Source organism: Mobula hypostoma, chromosome 5, assembly GCF_963921235.1.
Source record: "Mobula hypostoma chromosome 5, sMobHyp1.1, whole genome shotgun sequence".
Classification (NCBI taxonomy): domain Eukaryota; kingdom Metazoa; phylum Chordata; class Chondrichthyes; order Myliobatiformes; family Myliobatidae; genus Mobula; species Mobula hypostoma.
This window is the reverse complement of record NC_086101.1, coordinates 1,580,548-1,596,965: the sequence shown is the minus strand read 5'-3', so window position 1 is coordinate 1,596,965 and position 16,418 is coordinate 1,580,548. Positions and strand designations below refer to the sequence as shown.

Here is a 16,418-nt window from a genome sequence, read left to right as displayed (position 1 = left end):
GGAAAAGGGAGGTGCAACGAGAACTGGGTGTCATTGTACACCAGTCATTGAAAGTGGGCATGCAGGTACAGCAGGCGGTGAAAAAGGCGAATGGTATGCTGGCATTCATAGCATGAGGATTCGAATACAAGAGCAGGGAGGTTCTACTGCAGTTGTACAAGGCCTTGGTGAGACCACACCTGGAGTATTGTGTGCAGTTTTGGTCCCCTAATCTGAGGAAAGACATTCTTGCCATAGAGGGAGTACAAAGAAGGTTCACCAGATTGATTCCTGGGATGGCAGGACTTTCATATGATGAAAGACTGGATCAACTAGGCTTATACTCTCTGGAATTTAGAAGATTGAGGGGGGATCTTATTAAAACGTATAAAATTCTGAAGGGATTGGACAGGCTAGATTGTTCCCGATGTTGGGGAAGTCCAGAACAAGGGGTCACAGTTTGAGGATAAAGGGGAAGCCTTTTAGGACTGAGATGAGGAAAAACTTCTTCACACAGAGAGTGGTGAATCTGTGGGAATTCTCTGCCACAGGAAACAGTTGAGGCCAGTTCATTGGCTATATTTAAGAGGGAGTTAGATACGGCCCTTGTGGCTAAAGGGATCAGGGGTTATGGTGAGAAGGCAGGTACAGGGTTCTGAGTTGGATGATCAGCCATGATCATACTGAATGGCACTGCATGCTCGAAGGGCCGAATGGCCTACTGCTGCACCTATTTTCTATGTTTCTATTTACATTTCCTTAGCCCTTTTTAATGAAGTTTCTGTTCTCCACTTAGTAAAAATCTACAATTGGTGTTGTTTCAGGGTTCTTTGCCGGTATCTCTGTGGCTCCTGGGTTTGCTCTGTTGCTGCCCACTGCTTCAGGAGGAGAAGCAGAAAGTGGAGATGTACTGCAGTGGGGGTATACTACTTCAGCTTCCACACACGGCAAGGGAAGAGTGGATCCTGGACAAGTGTCAAATGCAAGCAGCAGGCCTCTCCCTATTGGCAAGTTACTTGACAAGCCGGGGAACGGTAGAGCTTTCTTCCCCAGAAAGGAAGATATTTGTAAGTATCCCTGAGAGGGAGTAGTCTACTAATCATAAGATTCTAGGAACTGAAATAACCCACTCGGCCCAAAGAGGGAATCCGTTCTCAGTCTCCATACATTGCAGCAATGGATAGACCAGAGGACCGAGACTGATGGTGTTAAATCAGATGCTCTAAGCATGGATATGTGGATTGGAGGGTCAATGCCAAGGATGATGTGTGTAAGTGGGAATAAGAGCAGATATGACAAACCTCTGGTTGATGTTTCCCTCACCATTTCAATCTGGCAGCAAAAGAGTCTGCATCCAATGAAGGGCATACCTCCCTTGAAAATAGATTCACTAGTTTGGTGTGTCACATACCACGTGACGGGTTAAAGATCCAGCAGAAATGGAAAACACTCTGGAGCCTGGTATTGCTATTAACTAATGGTATTTATTAGTAACTATGCAATGCAGTAATATAAAATCAGATATATCAAACAGATTAGCAATGATTATATATGTAAGTGTGGAAATATATGAGAACCAAGCTTCTTCAAGTCTAGGGGTAAATAGATAGTCTTATGATGATGAGTAAAGTTCAGTACAGTTCGTGGTATTGGGTTCAGTAGGGATGGAGAGAGAGAGAGAAACTTGAGTCTTCAGGTCAGTTGACGCCGTCGATCTTCCCGTTGCGCTCCGAAATCCTTTAGAAGTCACCGACTGTGACCACAACAAAGGGGACGGTTCTTCTGTGGCGGAATTATCAATACAGGTGAGGGTCAGACACACGAATAACTCCCTACTGGTCACACCCTTTTCACACTGCGAGAGCCACTGATCGATCCGTCTGATCAATCCTCCAAAACCCACCTTTTCTGTGGGCACAACAAAGCTCATTCAGTGTCCAAAGCCATGTGTCTGTAGGTCTAACAGCTGACCTTCTATTTATCTCACCGTGCTGAATACCAGCTTTCTATCAAGCAGCTCCTCCCTTCTCTCTCTGTGAGAACTTGGAAGCTGCCAGTGTCTTTTCAAAGTGTCAACATACTGCAGAGAAACCATAACACCATCTCCAAGCAGTCTTCGCCTCTCTCTCTCTTAATACCAAGGTGTCTGGTGTTGAACAACTCTCTCTCTCTCTCTCTCTCTCTTTTCAAAAGTACAGTTCATAGGGGTAATTCAGGACCCTGTCACAGGTGGCTGTACCAAGAAGGGAGTGTGAGTAAAACTGATTGAACTCTCTGGTTTAGACAACTGAGAGTTGAAGACATTGGAACACAGGATCTGAGGGGAATTGGAAGGGTAAATACTGAGGGTCTGTTTCTGCCTTGTACAAGGGGCCATTGAGAACCTATGATGGATATAAATGTTTACAGTTGTCATCACCACTGTGTTGTAGGTGCTGTCTAGCACAAGATTGATAATGTGTTGGATAGTAAAGAGATTGGGTATGATGGTGGATATCAGGTGCATGGTCTTATTGAACAGCAGAACAGACCCCAGGCACTCAGTTAACTACTTCTGCTTCTGTTCTTTTATTCTTACAAAATCAAAGTTTGTCCAAAAACATCTTCTGAATTCCTTCCTGCAGCTTCACATACAGTACAAATCGCTAAATATTTTTACAAAGATTAGATAAGAGGTATTGATCGTGTGGACAGTCAGAGGCTTTTTCCCAGGGCTGAAATGGCAAACACGAGAGGGCACAGGTTTAAGGTGCTTGGAAGCAATTACAGAGGAGATGTCAGGGGTAAGTTTTTTATGCAGAGAGTGGTTAGTGTGTGGAACGGGCTGCCAGTAACGGTGTTGGAGGTGGATACAATAGGGTCTTTTAAGAGACTCCTGAATAGGTACATGGAATTTAGACAAATGGAAGGCTATGGGTAACCCTAGTAATTTCTAAAGTAAGTACATGTGTGGCACAGCGTTGTGGGACGAAGGGCCTGTATCGTGCTGTAGGTTTTCTGTTTCTATGTGTCATTTGCACCAAATCAAACAGTGAACATTGTGCTGGGCAGCTTGCAACTGTTGCCACACTTGTGGCCCACGACTCACTAACCCTGACCCGTATGCCTTTGGAATGTGGACCAGCCCGAGGAAACCCACAGGGGAAAACATACAAACTCCTTACAGACACAGCAGGAATGAATCCCAGATCGGGAATTGTGATGGTCAGAGCTCTTAAGCCTAGTGTGAAAGCTAAAAATATTGATCAAAGTAATTGAATTGTGTAACCAATAGAGAATGAATATTTGCTGTAAATTTGTTCTCTTCCGGTTAAATCCAATTCAGATTCAGTTTCATGGCCAGAATTCTACCTGAGGCGCCCTGCTGATTCTTCTGTGCTGTTCTCCATTCTCCCAGATGTGAAGAGACGCAAGGTCACCTGGAGGTTTTTGAACCATGAGTACGAGTTGATCATCTTGGAGCACGTGTCTTATAGTGATATAGTCTCGTTCAATTCCTATTTCAGACACCGGGTCAAATATGATTTAAAAACTGGCTCCCTTTTACTGAAAAATGTGCAAGTGGAAGATAGTGGCCTGTTTGAAGTGAAATTAAATGTGCTCTTGTTCACCAACTCAATTCAATTCAAATATGTCCGTTTTCACCTGGAAGTGCAGGGTAAGTATGCCATGTGAGTGTGTGTGTGTGTGTAAAATTAAATAAGTACTGCAAAAAACAGAAACCAAAAAATAGAAGAATGGTCAGGGATGGTAGAAATGAGAAGAGGGCATGTCCTGGGTGATGGGGAGCCTTTATGATGGATGCTGCCTTTTTGAGGCATGGCCTTTTGAAGGTGATCTTGATGCTGCAGAGGCTAGTATCCATGATGGAGCTGGCTGAGTTTTCAACTCTCTGCATTTTTCCAATCCTGTGCTTTGACCCCTCCATGCCAGATGGTGATGCAGCCTGATTTTATTGTTGCTAACCAAGATCTCCTACCTGGAGAGTTTGCTTTGCTACCCTGCCAGTGTTGTTCCCTCAGTTTGCATCAAGTTTTATACGCAACGAACCTGATTGACATGACATTGGGGGCTTGCATTATAACAGAGATTGTACCTCAAAAACACTTTGCTGATTGTAACCATTTTGCAGTACCCATATGTTGTGAGAGACACTAAATAGATGCAAGAGACTATAATGGAACAGAGCTTTCACCGCTCCATGAATGCAAAGTGCTGAACTGCAGACCTTGCTAATCTCTTTCAGTGAGGGCTTCACTTGTTGCACAGCATCCAGCACGTTGACTCAACAGATGACCTTTCCCAATGCAAATGACAGGCTGGCTACTCACAGACAACAGCTTAAGCAGCTGCTCAGTAGTAATGAAATATTTGTTAAATGTCTGATTTTCAAAATCAGTTGCTTAAAAAAAAACTTATTTGGAAAAAACAGGTTAAAAGCCAAAACATATCCAGAATTGACCATTCAATGGGGTTACTGGCACAAAGTAAAATCATAATAAAATCAATGGCCAATTACTACTCTGACTTCTCATTAGACTATTAAGACATAAGGGCAGAAATAGGCCATTCCTGCTCCTCAAGTCGTTGATTAGAGTGCTGCACAGACACAGTTGAAGCATTCCCACACAGGTCCAGCAAAGAGCTTTTAAAAACCCAGTCTCCAGAAAAGAGGGGTACCATCCAGTGCAGTGGGTCATGGGGGAGCGGTCGTTGAAGTGGGCTGAGTCAGAGTGGTAAGCTTCGGCAAAAACTGGCAGAGACAAGGTAAGTAGGTAAGTTCATTCCTAATTTCTTACTTCTCTTTTCTTATTGAACTTGAGAGAATAGGGGATATGTCTACAGGGCAAGTGTTCTGGGTGTCAGACATGGGATTTCTGGGAGACTACCAGTCTCCCTGATGGTCATGTTGGCACCGGGTGCATCGAGATGCAGATTCTTGGGGACTATGTGCGGGGAAAAAAGTGGGAGATGGAATACAGTGTTGGTGAATGTACGATAATACATTTTGGTAAAAGGAACAATATTACGGACCGTTGGGGAGAAGGGTCAAACATCAGAGGTGCAGAGGGAATTGGAGTATTTTCAGAAAGGATGTGTCGTCGTTGGAGAGAGTCCAGAGGAGGTTCATGAGAATGATTCTGGGAATGAAGGGATTAACATATGAGGTGCGTTTGACAGCTTTGGGCCTGTACTCACTGGAATTTGGAAGAGTGCAGGGGGATCTCATTGAGACCTACTGAATGTTGAAAGGACTAGATAGGGTGGATGTGGAGAGGATGTTTTCTGTTGTGGAGGTATCCAGAACGAGAAGGCACAACCTCAAAATTGCGGGGCGACCTATTAGAGTGGAGTTGAGGAATTTTTTCAGCCAGAGAGTGGTGAATCTGTGGAATGCACTGCCACAGACTGTGGTGGTGACAAAGGCCGTGGGTATATTTAAGGCAGAGGTTGATCGCTTCCTGATCGGTCAGGGCATCAAAGGATGTGGTGAGAAGGTAGGTGTATGGAATTGAGTGGGATCTGGGATCAGCCATGGTGGAATGGTGGTGCAAAATTGATGGGCTAAATGGCCAAATTCTGCTCCTGTGTCTTATGGCAGCTCTGCTGTTCGATCTTAGCTGATTTATTTTTCCTTTCAACTACATTTTTCTGCTTTCTCTCCATAACCTTGCTAATTAAAAACTTATCAACCTCCACTTTAAATATACTCAGTGATTTGCCCTCCATAGCCATCTGTGGCAATGAATTCCACAGATTCACCACCTGCTGGCAAAAGGGTTTCCTCTTCATCTCTGTTCTAATAGACATTCCTCAATTCTGAGTCTGTGCCATCTGGTCTTAGACCCTCCCACTATTAGAAACACCCCCCTTTGTATTTTTAGAGGGAAAATTATTTTATTGAATTGAATTGACTTTACATCCTTCATATACATGAGGAGTAAAAATCTATTTTGTATAATTAATTTATTTCTGCTTTGATGGCAAGTTGCCTTTTTCATTTGATAATGCTTTTATGGAGCAACTTTTGTCATTTTCTACTACAGAATCAGCATTGTACAATGTAGAAATTGTTGTTTTGGTCCCCCGTGCCTAACTATAATATTCCATTTGCCTGAATTAATTACATCCTTCTTCGCCTTGTTACACTTCCTGCCTTCATCTCCCCCTCTGGCTGCTCGTTCCAGATATCAACATGTGAAAACTTTGCTACTCCATCTCCCTCTCAGCTTAAACCTATACTTCTAAATAATGGCAAAATTGTTGATTGAATATATTAATGTTCATTTTTAGTAGGACATGTTTTAGCTAATTTTCAGTGAGCATCTTTTTATATACTTATGATAGGCCCTCCACTGTGATAAGTTCGTGGCCTAAGGTAGAAGGAGTCAATTTTAGGGGATGTGTTATACAGCTCTCGTTACATGCATGTGCAGTTCAACTCTTTGAGTGAAAATGCAGAAACTTTGAAGTTTCTCCTCATCTCCTTTCACCTTGGGCCACGAACTTATCAATCACCTCTGTTGTGGACCACTTCTGGAGGTCCAAGATGCCGACTTCTACAAAGAAGGGATCTGTATGCTCCACGACTGCTGGACTAAGTGTGTAAATGTAGGAAAAGTAAATGTGCTAGGTTTTCTAAAATTGACTCCCTTTACCTTAGGCCACGAACGTATCAATTGCCCTCATAGATTCTAGCACAGGAATGGGCTTGTCAACATCAAGTTATTCATTGACTTATTTTTGTTTAAAGATACAGCATGGTAACAAACCCCCTCCACCCAAATACAGCCCAGTGACCAATAAACCGTAAGTCTTTGGGATGTGGGAGGAAAGCCGTGTGGAAACAATCGGGAAGATGCAGGAAATATACATCCCAAAGCGAAGTTATTCTACAGGACAGACGGCACAACCGCGGCTAACTAAACCAACATAAAAGCCAAAAGAGAGAGCATATAATAGAACAAAACTTACTGGGAAGTTAGAGAATTAGGAAGGTTTTAAAAACCACCAGAGGGCTACTAAAAAGTAATTAAGAAAGAAAAGATGGAATATGAAGATAAACAAGCCAATAACATCAAAGAGGATACTAAAGGTTTCTTCAGATGCATAAGTGTAAAAGCGAGGTGAGAAGGGATATCAGATTGCTGGAAAATGATGCTCATGAGGCAGTACTGAGGAAAAAGGAAATGGCAGATGAAATCAATAAATATTTTGCATCAGTCTTCACTGTGGAAGACACTCGTAGTGTGCTGGAGGTTCCGGAGTGTTGGGAGGCAGAGTGTGTGAAGTGCCATAACTAATGAGATAGTTCTTGGCAATCTAAAAGGTCTGCGGATGGATAAGTCACCTGGACAAGATAGTTTACACTCCAGTGTTTCGAAAGAGGTGGCTGAAGAGATGGTGGAGGTATTAGTAATGATCTTTCAAGAATCATTGATTCTGGCATGGTTCTTGAGGAATGGAAACTTGCAAATGTTACTCCACTCTTCAAAAATGGAGAGAGGTGGAAAAAAAGGAATTATAGATCAGTTAGTTTGACCTGGTGTTTGGAAAGATGTTAGAGTCAATAATTAAGGATGAGGTCTCAAGGTACTTGGAGGCACATGATAAAATAGGGCATAGTCAACATGTTTTTCCTCAAAGGAAAATCTTCCTTGACAAATCTGGTGGAATTATTTGAAGAAATAACAAGCAGGATAGACAAAGGAAAATTGTTTGATGTGTACGTGGATTTTCAAAAGGCTTTTAACAAGGTGCCACACATGAGGCTGCTTAACAAGCTACGAGCCCATGATCTTACAGGAAAGATAAAGCATGGATAAAGAGGTAAACAACAGGAATTCTGCAGATGCTGGAAATTCAAGCAACACACATCAAAGTTGCTGGTGAACGCAGCAGGCCAGGCAGCATCTATAGGAAGAGGCGCAGTCGACGTTTCAGGCCGAGACCCTTCGTCAGGACTAACTGAAGGAAGAGTGAGTAAGGGATTTGAAAAGATCCTTTCAAATCCCTTACTCACTCTTCCTTCAGTTAGTTCTGACGAAGGGTCTCGGCCTGAAACGTCGACTGCGCCTCTTCCTATAGATGCTGCCTGGCCTGCTGCGTTCACCAGCAACTTTGATGGATAAAGAGATGGCTGATTGGCAGGAGGCAAAGAGTGGGAATCAAAGCTGGTTGGTTACCAGTGATTTGTGGTGTTCCACAGAGGTCTGTGTTGGGACCAAACCTTTTTATATCATTTTCTGGCTGTTTATATGCTTCTCTTATTATAGAGTCATAGAACACTACATCACAGAAATAGGCTCTTCAGTTGATCTGGTCAATGCTGGATTATTCTGATTAATCTGATCAACCAGGACCCGAACCATAGCCCTCCAATCTCCTTCCACCCATGTGCTTATTCAAACTTCCCTTAAATCCTAAAATCAAACCTGTATCCACACTTCCCCTGGCAGCTCATTCATCGCCCTCTGAAGTTTATATTAGAAACCTAACCAAGCTTTCCTTTAGCCTCTGCTGCTGTAGAGAAAATAACACCAGTCAACTTCCCAGCTCTTTACTTCACCCCTCCCTCCCCTTCTGCCGATCTCATGTATTACCTTGTTTCTTCCTCCCCACTACCTTCTCATTCTAACTCATCTTTCCACACCCCAGTCCTGATGAAGGGTCTTGGCCCGAAACATTGACTGTACTGTTTTCCATAGGTGCTGCTGATTTCCTCCATCGTGTGTATGTTGCTTCAGCACATTTTCTCTGGTTTGCCCCCCCCTTTTCTCACAGCACATGCCATTTACTCCAGGCAGTATCCTCCTACACCTCTGTACAGTCCCAAACCAAAAGCCATGGATGAACCAGGAGGTACATCATCTGCTGAAGGCTACATCTGTGGCACTCAAGCCTGGTGACCCAGGCCTGTACCAGAAAACCAGGTATGATTTGCGGAGGGCTATTTCAAGGACAAGGAGACAATTTCGAATGAGGTTGGAGGCGATATCGGATGTACGACAACTCTGGCACGGTTTGCAAGACATTACCTCCTGCAACGCGAAACACAATAGCATGAATGGCAGCGATGCTTCTCTACCTGATGAACTCAACGCCTTCCATGCCCGCTTTGAAAGGGAGAATATAACTACAGCTGTGAAGATCCCTGCTGCACCTGATGACCCTGTGATCTCTGTCTCAGAGGTCGAAGTTAGGCTGTCTTTAAAGAGGGTTAACCCTCACAAGGTGGAAGGTTCCAGTGGAATACTTGGTAAGGCTCTGAAAACTGGTGGCAAGCAATGGGCGGGAGTATTCAAGGACATTTTCAACCTCCCACTGCCACAGTCAGGAGTTCCCACTTGCTTCAAAAAGGCAACAATTATACCAGTGCCTAAGAAGAATAATGTGAGCTGCCTTAATGACTATCGCCTGGTAACACTCACATCTATAGTGATGAAATGCTTTGAGAGGTTGGTCATGACTAGACTAGTCTCAGCAAGGATCTGGACCATTGCAATTTGCCTTTTGCCACAAGAGGTCAATGGCAGATGCAATCTCAATGGCTCTTCACATGGCTTTAGACCACCTGGACAACACAAACACCTACAGTATGTCAGGATGCCGTTCATCGACTATAGAAGAAGAAAGAAGAAAGCCCTTAACTCCGAGTGGAGTCATTTTTTTTAGCAGGCTTTCTTATTTTTATGAGGCCGAGTTGCTAGCTCAACACTCAACCCAGCACGGATGGAAAATGTGCAAGGGAGCCGCCTGGATTCGAACTCGGGAGCCTTCGCTCCGAAGTCCGGTGCTGATACCAATACGCCACCAGCCAGCTTCATCAACTATAGCTCAGCACTTAATACCATCATTCCCACAATCCTGATTGAGAAGTTACAGAACCTGAGCCTCTGTACCTCCATCTGCAATTGGATCCTCGACTTCCTAACTGGAAAATCACATTGGTGCACCTCAGGGGTGTGTGCTTAACCCACTGGTCTACTCTCTCTATACACATGACTGTGTGGCTAGGCATAGCTCAAATACCATCTATAAATTTGCTGACAATACAACCATTGTTGGTAGAATCTCAGATGGTGACGAGAGGGCATACAGGAGTGAGATATGCCAACTGGTGGAGTGGTGTCGTAGCAACAACCTGGCACTCAATGTCAGTAAGACGAAAGAGCTGATTGTGGACTTCAGGAAGGGTAAAACGAAGGAACACATACCAATCCTCGTAGAGGGATCAGAAGTGGAGAGAGTGAGCAGTTTCCAGTTCCTGGGTGTCAAGATCTCTGAGGTCCTAACCTGGTCCCAACATATCGATGCAGTTATAAAGAAATCAAGACAGTGACTATTCCATATTAGGAGTTTGAAGAGATTTGGTATGTCAACAAATACACTCAAAAACTTCGATAGATGTACCATGGAGAGCATTCTGACAGGCAGCATTACTGTCTGTTTTGGGACCTGTCTGCACAGGACTGAAAGAAGCTGCAGAGGGTTGTAAATCTAGTCAGCTCCATCTTGGGTACTAGCCTACAGAGTATCCAGGACATCTTCAAGGAGCAGTGTCTCAGAAAGGCAGCATCCATTATTAAGGACTTCCTGCACCCAGGGCATGCCCTTTTCTCACTGTTACCATCAGGGAGGAGATACAGAAGCCTGAAGGAACATACTCAGCGATTCAGGAACAACTTCTTCCCCTCTGCCATTCCAGTCCTAAATTGGACATTGAACCCTTGAATACTACATCACTTTTTAATATATATTATTTCTGTTTTTGAACGATTTTTAATCCATTCAATATACGTATACTGTGTTTGATTTATTTATTATTATTTTAATTTTATTTTTCTTCTATATTATGTATTGCATTGATCTGCTGCTGCTCAGGTAGCAAATTTCACAACACATGCCGTGATAACAAATCTGATCCTGATTCTGATTCTGTGCCCACTTAAAAGCCTCTACATCCTTGCTGCAATGGGGTGAGCAGAATTGAATGAAATTTTCCAAACACTGCTTCCAATCATCCAAATATACACTATCCATCCAAGTCACCTTGCAATTAGCACAGAGTTTTTTTTCATCACCAGTCAAGAAGTGCTCATATCCTGCAGCATACTTAAAGTCTAGAATATAGAAATCTACAGCAACTTACAGGCCCTTTGGCCCACAATGTTGCACCGACCATGTAACCTACTCTAGAAACTGCCTAGAATTGCCCTACTGCCTGGCCCTCTACTTTTCTAAGTTCCATGTACCTATCTAATCGTCTCTTCAAAGACCCTATTGTATCTGCCTGTACCACCACCACTGGCAGTGTATTCCATGCACCCACCACTCTCTGTGTGAAAAAATCTGCTGAAGAATCAACAATAAAATGTGATCTTGTGGTGATTCTTAAACCTTTGAAATACTTAAAAAGGTGGAATTGTGAGATTATTGACTATGTGTCGTGCATCACTGACAAGACATAGTCCAAGCATTGTCACTTGGAGAATGCGGGGGTAAAAACAAATTACTACAGTCAATTACAAGATACTTAAAAATGGAAGAGGAATTGCACTGGCATTTTAGACCATAAGACATAGGAGCAGAATTAGGCCATTTGGCCCATCGAGTCGCTCTACCATTTAATCATGGCTGATCCTCTTTTTTCTCCTCCTCAACCACATTTCCCGGCCTTTTCTGTAACCTTTGATGCCATGTCCAATTAAGAATCTCTGGCTTAAATACACCCAACAACTTAGACTCCACAACTCCCCTTGGCAATTAATTTCACAAATTCACTACCCTCTGACTTATGAAATTTCTCAGCATCTCTGTTTTGAATGAACACCCCTCTATCCTGAGGCTCTGCCCTCTTGTCCAAGACTCTCCCACCATGGGAAACGTCCTTTCCACATCTACTCAGTCTAGACCTTTGAACATTCAAAAGGTTTAGTGAGATCCTCCCTCATCCTTCTAAATTCCAGCGAGTACAGACCCAGAGCCATCAAACGTTCCTCGTATGATAACCTTTTCATTCCTGGAATCATCCTTGTGAACCTCCTCTGGACCCTCTCCAATGCCAGCACATCTTTAACTGTTCACAATACTCAAGGTGGGGCCTCACCAGTGCCTATAAAGCCTCAGCATCACATCCCTGCTCTTGTATTCTAGACCTTTTGAAATGAATGCTGACATTGTATTTGGCTTCCTCACCACAGAGTCAACCTGCAAGTTAACCTTCAGGGTTTACACACAAGTCCCTTTTTTTTGGATTTTCTCCCCGTTTAGAAAATAGTCTGCACATTTATTTCTGCTACCAAAGTGCATGACCATGCATTTTCCAACATTATATTTCATTTGCAGTTTCTTGGCCGTTCTCCTAATCCAAGTCCTTCTACATCCTACCTACTCCTCCACCAATTTTTGTATTATCTGCAAACTTGGCAACAAAGCCATCTATACCATCATCTAAATCATTTTTATACAGCATAAAAAGAAGTGAACCCAACACCGACCCCTGTGGAACACCACTAGTCACTGGCAGCCAACCAGACTAAGATCCTTTTATTCCCACTCGCTGCCTTCTTCCAATCAGCCAATGCTCTAATCACATTAGTAACTGTCCTTAGTAACTATCACCGACTCTTAACTCTGTAAGCAGCTTCATGTGTGGCACCTTGTCAAAGGCCTTCTGAAAGGTCAAATATACAACAGCCACTGCATCCCCTTTATCTACCCTACTTGTAACTACTCAAAGAATTCCAACTGGTTCATTAGGCAAGATTTTCCTTTAAGGAAACCATGCTGACTTTGTACTATCTTGTCCTGTGCCACCAAGTACTCCATCACCTCATCGTTAACAATTGACTCTAACATCTTCCCAACCACTGAGGTCAGGCAAACTGGTCTATAATTTCCTTTCTGCTGCCTTCCTCCTTTCTTAATGAGTGGAGTGACATTTGCAATTTTCCAGTCTTCTGGCACCATACAAGGGTCCAAAGATTTTTGAAAGGTAATTCATTAGAGATGCTGCCATAATCTCTAATGCTGCTATAATCTCTAACGCTACCTCTTTCAGAACCCTAGGGTGCAGTTTATCTGGTCCGGGTGACTTATGTACTTTTAGGTCTTTCAGCTTTTGAGTACCTTCTCTCTTGTAACAGTAACTGCACCCACTTCTCTTCCTTCACACACTACAACATCAGGCATACCGCCAGTGTCTTCCATAAGACAAAGGAGCAGAAGTCGGCCATTCGGCCCATCGAGTCTGCTCCGCCATTTTATCATGAGCTGATCCATTCTCCCATTTAGTCCCACTCCCCCGCCTTCTCACCATAACCTTTGATGCCCTGGCTACTCAGATATCTATCAATCTCTGCCTTAAATACACCCAATGACTTGGCCTCCACTGCCGCCCGTGACAACAAATTCCATAGGTTCCACAGTGAAGACTGATGCAAAATACTTATTTAGTTCATTAGCTATCTCCTTGTACCCCTTTATTGTTTTCCCTGCCTCATTTTCTAGCAGTCCTATATCCACTCTCATCTCTCTTTTACTTTTTACATACTTGAAAAAGCTTTTACTATCCACTTTGATATTATTTGCTGGCTCGCTTTCATATTTCATCTTTTCCCTTCTAATGATTCTTTTAGTTGCTCTCTGTAGGTTTTTAAAAACTTCCCGATCCTCTATCTTCCCAGTAATAATTTGTTTTGTTGCATGACCTCTCTTTTGTTTTTACATTAGCTTTGACTTCCCTTGTCAGCCACGGTTGTACTATTTTGCAATTTGAGTATTTCTTCACTTTTGGAATACACATGTCCTGTACCTTCCTCATTTTTCCCAGAAACACACACCATTGCTGCTCTGCTGACACCCCTGCCAGTAGCTCCTTCCAATTTACTTTGGCCAACTCCTCTCTCATTACATTATAGCTTACTCCACTGAAATACTGTACTGCTACATCTGACTTTACTTTCTCCCTATGAAATTTCAAGTTGAACTCAATCATATTGTGATCACTGCCTCCGAAGGGTTCTTTTACCGTCACCTCCCTAGTTGCCTCATTACACAACACCCAATCCAGTAGAGCTGATCCACCAGTAGGCTCAACAACAAACTGCTCTAAAAAGCCATCTCTTAGGCATTCAACAAATGCACTCTCTTTACCAACCTGATTTTCCCAATCAGCCTGAATGTTAAAATTTCCCATAGCTATCATAACATTGTCCTTTTGAGACACCTCTTGTAATCTGTGGTCCATCTCCCAGCCACTGTTGGGAGGCCTGTATATAACTTCCATCAGGATCCTTTTACCTCTGTAGTTTCTTAACTCAACCCACAAGGATTCAACATTTTCTGATCCTATATCAAATCTTTCTACTGATTTGATGCCATTCTTTACCAGTAGAGCCACACCACCCCCTCTGCCTACCTTCCTATCCCTCTGATATAATGTGTAACCTTGGACATTCAGCTCCCAACTACAACCATTCTTCAGGCACGATTCAGTGATGGCCACAACATCATACCTGGCAATCTGTAACAGTGCAACAAGATCATCCACCTTATTTCTTGTACTCCGCACATTGAGATACAACACCTTGAGTACTGTCTTTGCTACCCTTAATGATTTTGCATCCCTAATGTACTGATACTCACCCTGTTGGCTGCGACTATGTCCCATCACCTGCCTGCCCTTCCTGACAGTCTGACTGCACATTATCTTTACTTTATACCATCCGTCCTGTCCTGGGTCCCTTCACTCCGGTTCCCAACACCCCCTGCTAAATTAGTTTAAACCCTTCCCAACAGCTTAAACAAACCTGCCCGTGATTTTCATCAATGCAATGGGTAATCTGATTGAAACCTTTCAATTATTGAAATGGCTGGATGTTCCTACAGTTGGGGAGTCTCTATCAAGGCATTTCAATATTCTGTAGGTGTCAATAAGATCCCCCTTGTGGGAATCTGGGACCAGAGCACACAGTGTCAGAATTAAATAGGTTGATAGGCTCTTCGTTAGTTAGTGCATCAAAGGTTACGTGGAGAAGGCGAGAGGATCTGGTTGGGAGGGATAATAAATCAGCCGTGATGGAATGACAGAGCAGACTAGAGGCAAGTGGCCTATTTCGGCTTTAATGTCCTGTGCAGCCAACCAGGGTTGTGTAAAGTTGTCATGTCACTTTCTGACTCTTGAGCTCAATGCCTTGAGTAATAAAGACAAGCGTGCTCTGCTTCCTTTCTCACCCTTTCCAGCAGCTACAACATATTATTGTAAGTTAGCACCTGAGGTGGGTCATTGTTCTGATCTTCCACTCGCAGTGTTTGCCATTGAGTCACCGGGTCAACAGAGGAGTGAAAATGAAATGACTTTCTGCATAGAGTGGTAAGCTGCTACAAGTTTGATTAGAAATCTGAACATTTATTATTAGACCTAACCAGCTTTGTCTTATGTTCTGACAGCTCACTTGCAAACCCCACTGATCTTCCAGAGCCCTGCCTACGTCTTGGATCGTGTTCAGCTGAGCTGCATTGTGCAAACTGGCAAAGTAACTGGCATTCAATGGCTGAAGGATGGTGTACCAATACACAACCATTCCCATTATAGAGTGGCATTGGATGGCTTTACGCTGTTCATCGAAGATTTGAAAACCTCAGACTGTGGCTTCTACACCTGCAGTGTAAACAATGATGTCAGCAAAGCAAAAATCTCTCACTTTCTTACTGCAAACGGTAGGATTTCACATTGTGTCAGGTGAGAGTTCACAGTACAACACTGTGTGCCAGACAGGAGATTTTTTGTGATATTGTATTTGGTGAGATTGGTAGTGATATAGGAAATGAAACATTTTCAAGTTCCTGTACAATATACAGAATGTTAATCTGTTGTCATTAATTTCCTCACTAATTGTAACAGTATGGGTGCTAGGGTAGAATAGTGATGAGCATAACAATATTAAAGCACCAGTGACCCGGGTCCAATTCCCGCCGCTCTCTGTAATGAGTTTATAGTGATTAGCATTACAATATTACTGTACCAGTGACCCGAGTTCAGTTCCCACCACAGGTTTGTGGCGATTGGCACAATGATATTACCATACGAGTGACCTGGATTAACAGTGCCTATAAAAAGTATTCACCCCCCGCCCCGGAAGTTTTCGTGTTTTATTGTTTTACAGCATTGAGTCACAGTGGATTTAGTTTGGCTTTTCTGACAATGATCAACAGAAAAAACTCTCCTGTCAATGTAAAAACAGATCTCTCCAAAGTAATTTAAATAAATTACAAATATGAAGCACAAAATAATTGATTGCATAAGTATTCACCCCCCCCCCGCCTTTAATATGACACACCAAATCATCACTGGTGCAGCCAATTGGTTTTAGAAGTCACATAATTAGTTAAATGGAGATCTGTTTTTGCAGTCAAGATGTTTCAATTAATTGTAG

The 16,418-nt window shown here is 43.0% G+C and overlaps 1 protein-coding gene across 2 annotated transcripts in view; it reads left to right on the top strand.

Annotated features, from left to right (window-relative positions):
• LOC134346074 (uncharacterized) overlaps window positions 1–16,047 on the top strand; it is a 32,715-nt gene extending 16,668 nt beyond the window's left edge. Inside the window, exons 2-4 of one of the 2 annotated variants that reach the window (XM_063047378.1) lie at window positions 804–1,046; window positions 3,377–3,637; window positions 15,433–16,047. In XM_063047378.1, the coding sequence (XP_062903448.1) occupies window positions 804–1,046; window positions 3,377–3,637; window positions 15,433–15,728 (800 nt within the window). In that variant the 3' untranslated portion in view covers window positions 15,729–16,047. Of the gene's footprint in view, window positions 1–803; window positions 1,047–3,304; window positions 3,638–15,432 lie in introns of both variants that reach the window. The other variant, XM_063047377.1, reaches the window with a different exon arrangement.
• The last annotated feature ends 371 nt before the right edge of the window (window positions 16,048–16,418 follow it).